At 43.6% G+C, this 10,426-nt stretch overlaps 4 protein-coding genes across 4 annotated transcripts in view; 2 read left to right on the forward strand and 2 right to left on the reverse strand. All coding sequences in view use genetic code 11, as the record gives it.

Moving 5' to 3' along the window:
* Window positions 1–1,403, forward strand: part of EGR_02168 (Erythroid differentiation-related factor) — a gene marked incomplete at both ends in the record, with an annotated part of 12,982 nt that extends 11,579 nt beyond the window's left edge. The window contains 2 exons of the mRNA XM_024491417.1: window positions 882–1,028; window positions 1,262–1,403. Of these exons, the coding sequence (XP_024354270.1) occupies window positions 882–1,028; window positions 1,262–1,403 (289 nt within the window). The remainder of the gene's footprint in view (window positions 1–881; window positions 1,029–1,261) is intronic.
* A 1,211-nt stretch (window positions 1,404–2,614) lies between these two features.
* On the reverse strand, window positions 2,615–4,450 carry EGR_02169 (S-phase kinase-associated protein; the record flags this gene model as incomplete). The annotated part of the gene is made up of 4 exons (XM_024491418.1): window positions 2,615–2,650; window positions 2,756–3,114; window positions 3,430–3,563; window positions 4,395–4,450. The coding sequence occupies 4 exons, from the start codon at window positions 4,448–4,450 to the stop codon at window positions 2,615–2,617; spliced, it is 585 nt and encodes a 194-aa protein (XP_024354271.1).
* An 828-nt stretch (window positions 4,451–5,278) lies between these two features.
* On the forward strand, window positions 5,279–5,887 carry EGR_02170 (Cytochrome c-type heme lyase; the record flags this gene model as incomplete). The annotated part of the gene is made up of 1 exon (XM_024491419.1): window positions 5,279–5,887. The coding sequence occupies one exon, from the start codon at window positions 5,279–5,281 to the stop codon at window positions 5,885–5,887; it is 609 nt and encodes a 202-aa protein (XP_024354272.1).
* Window positions 5,888–9,956: 4,069 nt separating this feature from the next.
* EGR_02171 (S-phase kinase-associated protein) overlaps window positions 9,957–10,426 on the reverse strand; it is a gene marked incomplete at both ends in the record, with an annotated part of 2,682 nt that continues 2,212 nt past the window's right edge. Inside the window, one exon of the mRNA XM_024491420.1 lies at window positions 9,957–10,127. Within this exon, the coding sequence (XP_024354273.1) occupies window positions 9,957–10,127 (171 nt within the window). The remainder of the gene's footprint in view (window positions 10,128–10,426) is intronic.

Consider the following 10,426-nt stretch of genomic DNA (forward strand, 5'->3'; position numbering starts at 1 on the left):
GTGCGGCCATGCATTTACCTGCATCAAGCGAGAACTTGGATCACTATCAGAATTTGCTCCTTTGGACGCGTTTGGTTCAAACGCAGTTAACTTCCGTTGAGACCTACTTGAATGCAAGATGACTGATGAGGCTTGGCTTTTGCTGTGCTTTATATTTTTTATTATTTAGGATCTTGTCATTGTTACTGTGCCTCTTCTGACTCACGTGGTTACTTGTATGTGTGTGAGGTTTGGACATTCGATAGCTCTTGCTGAACAGTTCTGTCCATTAGCCCGATATGCATACTGGTTGCCCTATCGACAACTTTTGTTGAGTGATTGGTGGAGGGGCAATTGAAGTAAAATGGAACCAACCGTCGACCATGACTGCCGCTTGCGTTCACGCATCTTTTTCGCCAGTAAGAATGTGCTGCTTCCCCCATCGTTTTGGGTTCCGATGTCCTTTCATGACACCTCCAAATACCAGACGGACAACTTGCGTTACGACTGTGCAATGCCGTGCCATCTAATGGGTATCAGATTTGAATCAATAATAATATTGCAAGGTACATGCAGTAATTTCCTTCGGAAGTACATCAAGTTATTTTCAACCTGGTTAGTTTTCAATTCTCGGAAGAAACGGCTGAAATTTGGTGATGGATTGTTAGCGGAAGTGGGTTTAGCTTACTATTTAACACATCACGGGTGGGTTCGACTCAAATGGGGTGTGATTGGACAACACGAAGGCAGTGTCGCCATTGAAACTGGTAAACTAAACTTTGCTGAGATGTAGTGTGAATGCTCATTAGAGGAAGCAAATAAACTCGCATTGATATGAAAATGGTTTGTAGCGAAGTCCGCTCATATGATCAAACCAGAACATGATGGCGTGGTTAACTGAGCTGTCTAAGCAACGCTGTCGACGTCCCCTCATCATCGGGGGCTAATCGCATGTTGAACTTCCTTCGACTGGAGCTCACCATGAACGATGTTGATCACACGTCACGTATGCTAACTGTTGCTCACATGGCCGACAAAATGGCTACCAAGTGGGTAAAGCCGTCGTGTTGAAAGCAAACTCTAGAGTGAGTGCTAAGACAGTGGCTACTATCAGCGTTTTTGTACTGAATATGAGATTCTGTAGCACCACCGTTGATGGGGGGATCAATGTGTAACAGAGTTGTCACATCAGACTTCCTCTGGAAAGTAAGCATAGGTATTTAGAAGAATTTTAACGGAGGAGTTGACCTGGGGAATCGTGACTGGCGCCATGACTCGACAGACCTAAAATCCATGTGATAGTAGGCGCGGTGGTGACTCATCGTCGTGCGTGCTACGGAAGCCGACCCCCAAATTCCAAGGTCATGGATCTGAGACTAGCCAAGACGCCGAACGCATGTATCGAGGCAGGAGAGAATAGCTAGGTCCTGAGGATGGTTTTCTCTACCCTTATCTGAATTTGCACGACAAATCGCCAGATGATGTGCTGAGGGAATGGCACTGCATTGTGCGTAGCCACTTGTAATCCGAGAGTGGTTCGTTGAACTCCTAAATATTCATTCCATGCACCGTGTATACAAGGTAGGTAAATGAGATCTTACTGTTCTTTTTGAAACTGCAAACTAACCACCTGGAGAAGACCACTTAAAATATGAAATTTGTATTTCTGTGAGATATATGATTATTTGCTTATTGGAACACGAGTCCTCGAACACCAATTTTCCTTAGAAGCGAAAAGTCTTCATCTCGACACCCCGGCTTTGATTGCATGTTTATTACCTAGTACTAGTGCCAAATGTTCATTCGCATGAGTCGGCAAAACACAAACGTTTACAGTGTATTGTCTTGTATTATTAATCCGTGTAGAATAGACAGATCCCAGTCTTAATTTTTCGGCCTTTAGTGAGAAATTCACAATGATCAACTCCGTCCGTGGTGCATCAAGGGTAGTCAGTATTGCGTGGATAAAGTGGTGACTTAAGTTGGCTATAGGTACGGGTTCGTCCCAGACAACTAATAGTATGTCTGCTTTACATTGGAATGCTAAGGCGCATAGATTACTTCCACCTCAAGCCAACCGGCGAGTCACCAAAAGTCACTCGCTTTCACTATATAAAATAAGCGAAGTATTTTTAGTGACGACTCTGCACAACCAAGGGACGTTTTGCAAGTAACGAAACACCATCAAAACCAAGTCACTTCTTAATCAGCAGTACGTCACGCCACCGCTCATTCTCCACAGTTTTATAACCAAGCTTAACATTGCGGAGCAAACAAGCTCGAACTTCATCATGCCCAAACGACATTTTGCGATACGGGGGCTCCAAACCAGAGATTAGTAAGGAGAATAATACGTAACACCAGTATGTTTACCCATACCAATACTTTTCCCAAACAATAGCATTTTACAATCCCCTATAAGTTACGGTAGGTGACTACAGTAGCCTAAACAAAAAATGCAAGTAACAATTAACATTAGACGACTAGAAGCGGAAATAAACAACAGATTCCGTTTAGGAAACCCACAAGAATCATTACGAGGATAAGTAATAACAATAACGCTTACATATATTTGATAAGTGGAACAAAAATCGTACCTGAACACATGACAGTAAATGGTAAAACACGTATGTATCTACTTTTCCTCACACCATTCATTCTCCTTGCGAACCTAGAATGGGAAGAAAAATACCAGTGACAAGCCTCTTCATGAAGTTCACACAAAAGAATTTGCTGAGACGACGACCGAAACTAAACATCAATCCGTACAGGTTACCTGCTCTTCCTCTTGAGGGGTGAAATCCGATTTGATATTGAAAGTCTTGCGGATCTCTTCCGGTGTCTTACCCTTGATCATGTTTGCAACAGACTTGCAGCACGTATCAAGAAGACCCTTGATGTCGAGATAGTTAGCTGCTAGAATGAGTTCAAACAGAGTTCCCTGATCGACTCGAAGAAACTCTTGGTCCCAGCTAGATATGTCGTCCGTTCGACGCTCCTTATTTTCATCGTCATCCTGCTGGGGAACGTCGTCTTTGTGATACGTACACCACTGAAGAACCTTCTTAAAAATTGCAGCATTCACGTATTGCAGAGGGATCGGTTCATCGTCTTCTGCAACCTCAGGTCCAACGTCTATCAACGAAATTCAACCAGGAAAATGTACAAATAAAAGGCAATTTATTCCAGTTTATGATGAAATCTCTATAGAATATTCCAACGAAAGCACCGTGGAGGAAATCGGGGGTCACAGGAACGCAAAATTCATCCAAGGCATATTCTCACTAAGATATTACGAGAATTTCAGCAAAGCTAGCAATAGGCAAAAAAACAAGGAAGATAAAGCAAGCAACTAGAGTAGAACAAAAAAGTTTAACATTAAACGAATGCAAAATATGAAATACGCATTGCGGAACATAGACGACAAACATAGCAGATGAGAATACGCACCATCCAAGATATCTCTAATCATCACAGACTGTCTAGCGATCTCTAGATCCACATCAAATGCAACCTCGTCGGACGTCACCAGCTTAACTGGCATCTTCGAAGAAAATACAACAAATGCGGGTTCAACGACAATTCTGTAAAACACAAACATGGCCGATTTGGGACAGTTGCAATTAAAACAGAGTGCCAAGAAAGAAACAAGTGAAGGCGCAAAACCTAGGTTATACCGATTATAACTAAAAATAAATCACAAACAGTGGGTGCATTCGCGAAGCATTTACAATAATATGTGTAATTATTGGTAAAACTTTTGGTGTTACGAATGAAACCCTATAAGCAATCCACCTATCAGAAATGGAAATATTTCAGTGTAATTGCGAAAGGGCTTACAAGGTTTATGAGCATATATTGTCAGTGATTCACCATCTGAAATTTTTAATAAATATAAAAAATCTAGTGGTTGAAAAAATATTTAAGTGCCAAAGGCAGATTGCTAATATTCTTTACTTTTGAACAAAGGACAAATTTTGACAAATTTTGAATGTATTTCTGAGCATGCAAGATAAATTTGTAGATTGCCAAACTTTTCAATTTGGTTGTGGGTACCTACAGAAGCAGCCAATGCACTTAGTCTAACTGTAGTATGATAGTGGTTTCTCCCTCGGTTCTAGTGAGGCGCCACACTTGTGCTTTGAATTAGCCCCCTTGTGCCTCGCTGGGTGGGCTGGCCTTTTGGGCCATGCCAACAGCCCAGACACCTTCTCCGTGCTGAATATACATATATTCTGCCCGAGTATTGTGTCTTCTTTCGTCTTCAGAGAGTCTCGGGACGCTACACTAACCCCATCTGTGCGTCAACGGAACATGCTATCCCTTGACATTATGTCCTTACTCTTCATCAAATAAATTCTGATATGCCGCATCTATTTTTGCTAAGGCCAAGGTGCACTCGTATAAAGACTCACGGTGAAAAACGAGAAGCAATAATTTCGCTCTGGGAGATAATCCCTTCTTGTGCCATCTTGGCGACGTGTGCTTAAAATCGGTTGATGGAATAAAATGTTTGTGTGATTATCTTGTGGCTGCAGCGCTTTTCCTGTTTCGCTATCTTACAAACAACTAGTGAGTTCAAATTTTACAACACAGGTCCAAAACATTAGTTACCAAGTTTGTGAATGCTGTATGCTGCTACTTGTTTATCTCATATGATTCCTTGTTATCAAACAATGCAGAGAGGTTAGGTGTCCTACTTACGGTGACATTTTTAAATCAACTTCTGTCAGATTTCAGTCTTGCGAATTATCGCGGCTTCTCAGGGATGATAATTCATAAGCTTTGCTTAAATTTAAGGAGTTTGCTGGTGAAGGTCAGAGCCTTGGGGATATTTGTGCCAATACTAGCCTTTTTGGTGCCATCGTTCAACCTTCCCGTAGGTCACGCGATACTTCCTAATTAAAATATTGACTCCATCCCTAAATGAGGGACGCTTCTTCTGACACATCCTCTGCGCAGTGCCACTTTGTTCTGATCTACATCCACCGTTTCATAACTTAAGTTTATGGCCACATCCTGGTGTGCCGTCTTACTTATTGAATCGCCTTTGTATCTTATCTTTACTAATGATGATTTACCCAAAGTGGTCCGGCATGCTTTTGGTATCTTCCACATTTTAGCCCCGCTACAATGGCTGGCTCTAGTGGCTGTCCTTACAAAAGGCGTCCTGAAGACCCGTCCGATCCAACTGCGTGTACGGTAGCTAGTGAATCAGATGATACTTTAAACTTGCTCAACATGGTATAGCTGTGATTTTTACGCCTGATTCGGCGCGGCGCATCCTTGCATAATTGCGATGGGGTATTCCATGCAGATGCCAAAGGAAAACCAGGATCCCAGTCCCGGTCAACCGTTTCCGCTCTCAACCACGCGAGTGGTCTCCAGCATTCCGAAAGCGGAAGTGAAAGAGGGCGAGGAAACAAACTGGGTCTACCCCTCAGCTCAGATGTTCTGGAATGCAATGTTGCGGAAGGGCTGGCGCTGGCGCGACGACGAGATCGGTCCGGAGGACTTGAACAATATTGTGCGCATCCACAACGCCAACAACGAGGCTGCGTGGGCAGAGGTACTCAAATGGGAGGAGTTGCACTACCACAAGTGCCGAACACCTCGACTGCGGCGGTTCGCCGGTGATGCCAATAACTACTCTCCTCGGGCGCGCATTAGACATTGGATGGGCCATGAATTGCCCTTCGATCGGCACGACTGGGTAGTAGATCGCTGCGGTTGTGATGTACGCTATATCATCGACTACTATGACTCAGAGAAGGTAGATCCTGACTTCAAATTCGCTCTGTTGGACGTGCGACCTGCACTAGATTCGTTCTCCGCTCTCTGGGATCGTGTGAGGATGGCCTGGAGACGTTGGTGCCTCCCCGAGCCCCCTAACAAACCCTCCTCTTGACAGCTCTCCCGGGATCCTCTGTCGATGGGACAGTCGAGTCCTTGTCATTACCCAACCTATCTTTGCCTCTATGATGTGGGGCATCCGTTGCATTACAGCACTACTAGCCCTGGCTTGTTTACTTCTGCGATGTGTAAACGTCATTAGATTTTTGGGACGCACTAGGAATAGGACTACCACCTATTGCAGAACTAGGAGCAACAGTTGACTCAAATCTGGTTTATTGTTGGTATGGAAAACGGATGTGCACACTGCAAGTATACATCACCGTTATCAACTTTGGCTAGTATAGTTTTGGTTCCCGGTGAAAGCCCAAAGCTTCTCCGAAATTGTCTGTTGGGCAGGAAACGTACCCCATCTTCCAGTGACACTACAACAAACACAAAATCCGGTTCGGTGGGTCTGCCTTTCGTAAATTTTACAGTTCGATCACTAAAAACATTGAACACAACCGCGGGAGCACTAGTAGTATCTGCGCTCGCCTTATTACCCCCAGAACAAGGTGAACGGTCATGCAAGACCCACTCATTCAAACCCGTTTCTCCAACTGGAGTGAGGTTAGAAGGTGAGGCCATTAGGAAGTCTGCATCAGTGTCGTCATCGTACTGCCTCTCCGCCTCTTTTGAAGCATCACCCATGGGGGAAGGGTTCATCAACACATTAATGAACTCCGGCTCCACTTCCTTTGCAAAAGGATTGGTGGCTACAGTATCGGTTGCTTCACGCCGTCGAAGCACGAAACCCTGGCGGGCAAGCCACGCGTAGGCGGTGTAGCATGAGAACTCGAAGGCACTGCGAAAGACGGCGTTACAAAGTTGTTGCAGGCTGAGAGAGAGGCCACCATCGTAGACCTGCAGACGGCCACATTCGGAAAGGTAGAAGGCCTCTTCGGGATAGAGGTACTGCACTTCGCGGTGGGAGAAGCCGTACCTGCGCCCGAACTTACCGCGTACAGCAGTGACCTTCACAAGGTAGGTACAGACGCCGCTACTACTGTCTGCACCCACCAGATATCCTTGTGCTACTCGACACTCAGGACTTGCGTGCTCTTGATGCAACTGCCCGAAAAAGTCTAAGTAAACGCGTTCCTTCACAACCGGGTCGGGTGGAATGCAGATGGCCTTGCCCCTGAAGGCGACAGGAGTAAGTGCACCACTCCCTCCACTTTGTGTAGCTTTGAAGAGGGTTTTGCCAACAAGGAACTTATCCTAAAGTTGAAGGGGTGCGCAAACACTAAGAATCAAACCAATGGACTATAAAGGGCCGGGTGGGGTTATTATCAAGTGTGGGACCTTCTCAAGTGAATCTGGTGAGTGCTATCCAAAATGTATTATTCCAATGTGCGGAAATGCATTCCTCCAGAAATTTACCAAATTCCATATAGCTCAGTTGAATTTTAAGGCAGAGAACAAGTATCTACTGCATTTTCATATGATAAAATTGGGAGTACATAGATTGTCGTTAACATTAGAAGTCTCCTAGAGGAAAGGTGCATTCAGAGATGATGTGGCAGCGTGCTTTTCCGGCACACTGCTACTGGACCTGAGATGCACAAGTCAAATTGCTCAATAAGGAATATAAATGGGAATAACAATCAAGGCAAAGCACTAACTGAACTTTTAACAGCGAAATAATCCAATAACCGCAACAGCACACTTAAAGTACACCCACTACCAAGGCGCTCGACTGCGGCTCTGCACCAACCACTTCGTGGGTGGTACTGTATTCGTTAAAATTGTAAAATTTCAACCAGAATAGAGCTTTATTTAAATTACGTCTATTTTTCTTTTGGCTCTTGACTAGTGCACCAACGTGTGAATTTTTTTTGCCAAGCACCACTTGATTTCGTAACAATAACTACGAAACAAGTGTTAAGCGATCATTGACCTTAATTTATGGCTCAGGAGCCAAAACACTCACTTTCTTTCGTCCAAAATGTGGCCTGTAGGGAAAAGGGCTTAATCACATATTTCCAATTTCAATTTATTTGTTTGTTTAATCCGTTTGTTCAACGCTTGAATCAAGAACGCATGATTTCCGCCTGTGGATTTACTGACCGGTGCGCGATCGATGGGTGCATGCGTTAAATTAACAGAACACTGCTAACCATAGTCCTCCTTCGTACCTTTAAAAAAGTGACATTACACTATTCATTTATCAGGACCAGCTGATTGTCCAGTGGACGTAAATGCCGTGATCTCCACTCTTGATTCTAGTGAGCGAATTGTATTTTAACAACTTTGCTTTAACCTCTCCTTTTATGTTCCTTACGTATTTTATTTAAGGTCGGTGTACTGTTGCTCATATGCTCAAAAACTCAGTGTGCATTATTCTGCGCACACTTTAATTGGTGTCCGTACATTGAATTAGTCTGTTAAGTTTGCTCATGCGGTCGAGTCGCACATCCGAAATGCTCTTTGTGTTTCGCCACTCACAAGTGATCATGTTGACTGCCACAAACTTGGGATTTTGCTATTTCTTATTCTTGTCAGTCCTCCTTGTGATTCGAGTACATGTTAAAGTTTATGCACCCTTTCAATAGTGTGGTTCTCTACACGTACAGGTGGTGCCTGGGAAACAGCATCTTTAATTGTATATAGTTAGTGTCAATTTTTAGTGACACATTATATCATAGTGATTCTTCTTAACTTTTCCCTCGGCTGTATGAGTGTTTTGGTATCTGCTGAAGCCTCAATATCTGGTAAACTTCGTATCGTAAATAGGGGTGTTAACTTCCTTGCATTCTCTATTCTGTGATAATCCCAAACCAGCTTCCTGAAGTGCTCAATCGGTTAAATTAGCATTTTTATGGAGGTTTTCCCGCCCCCTAGCGAGCATGGCAGATCACTCGATCGGCCCATAAACTGCGCGCCTGCTCAAAGCCAAAGCGAGAGATCCACGTGGTACTCTTAAACATTATGCATTATTCCTCCTCGATGCTTCCCATCCATACATTTGAAACAGTTATCACTATTGGGAAACCTAGAATGCTAGATTATGGCAAACCCCTTTTGTAGTGGGTTTTGTCGTTTAGATACACCTAAGAATTGAAGTCGTGAAATGTTCAGTTTTTTAGCAGATTTCCGGATCTCATGCTTATTTTAAAAGGTTGGAGGATGCATTGGATCTGCACTTTATAAGATGGGAACACGTTGGGACGAGTATTCATTTGCGTTCAGCGTATCGCTTGAATGTTAAGTTCTTTAAAGAACATTGGTCACTTTGCCAAATGATCGCAAATTGCGTTAATGATTGGTTAGAGTGGACTTAATAGCTATTTTCCACATTTAGTATACATAAGCTACTGAATCGTGGGTGGTTTCACCATCGATGGTTTATCAATGCTTTTATTGAAGTAGTAGAATAGGTTGAAATTGCTACATACTAATATCCATCGTCATTTCTAAGTGGCGTTTGAGTTGCCATGACTTGGCGATTCTATCTTCCATCCACAAAGTTACTCGGGTCATGAAGCCAGGTGAGTATGTGTCCAAGAAGTTAAACCAGCTGGTCTGCGTAATGTGTCAAGGTGACTGTGGTGTCAGCCATCCGCTACTATTTGAAACAGATCTGGGTGATGACAGCTATTTGGTATGACTGATTTTGGTCCCGGTTAGATTTTCAGATAAATGAACATTCAAAAGAAGTAAGGAATTCTTGGACAATGCGGCCCAGCACGAAAAGCCTTTGTACTAGAAACCGAACTCTACACTCTCGTTGTTCAGATTCCATGAATCTTTAAGCATAGCCTAGGGGTTATGGCTAGTGCATTTGGATCCCACTCGATGGGTAAAACGCTGCAAAAATCTTCCCATTCTTAAATATAAGCGGAAGAACGTGCCATTTTTGGGAAGGAATTCAAATGAATACACCTGTCAGCACCGTAAATAACCTTTTCTAAGTTGCCTATTCCTTCTGAAGAGTGGAGTTCGGTCTTACGAACCTCATCAGCTGTCTTACCCTTCATAATCTCCTGAGGTGTCTGACAACAACCCTCTAGAAAACTCCGTTTCGAGGTAATAGATATTACTGGGAGATCAAGGAGCGTGCTACGAGCAAATCGGAGAAATCACAGAATATCATAGGTACGAAGTTTCTTGCCTTCTGTATCATCTTGAAGGCGACCATCCTTGTGATAAATACAGTGCTGAAAAACCTCCTTCAAAATAGGTACATTCTCGTAATCTACAGTGGCGGCTACATCTGCGGCCTCAGGTGGGACGTCCATTAACATTATGCCCTAGCAATTGAACTAATTACGAGGAAAAAAAAGACGAATCGGAATGCAGGTAAATTCGTCAGTTCCCCTACTTGGCCATGATAATGCGTATCAAACGCAAGCCAATTGACACGTGCTCGTGACCGCTTTTCCGCCGGCTGCATGTACCAATGATCATTCTAGAGGTTGGTATGTAGTGCCCCAAGACTACCTTGAAGACGAAGACGTAATACTCGGATAGGTTATATATATTTTACATGCAGTATAATTTGGGGTTACGGGCATGGTCCAGACGTCAGCCCACCCGGCGAAGGTACGAA

This window comes from Echinococcus granulosus, assembly GCF_000524195.1.
Source record: "Echinococcus granulosus chromosome Unknown EG_S00009, whole genome shotgun sequence".
NCBI lineage: Eukaryota > Metazoa > Platyhelminthes > Cestoda > Cyclophyllidea > Taeniidae > Echinococcus > Echinococcus granulosus.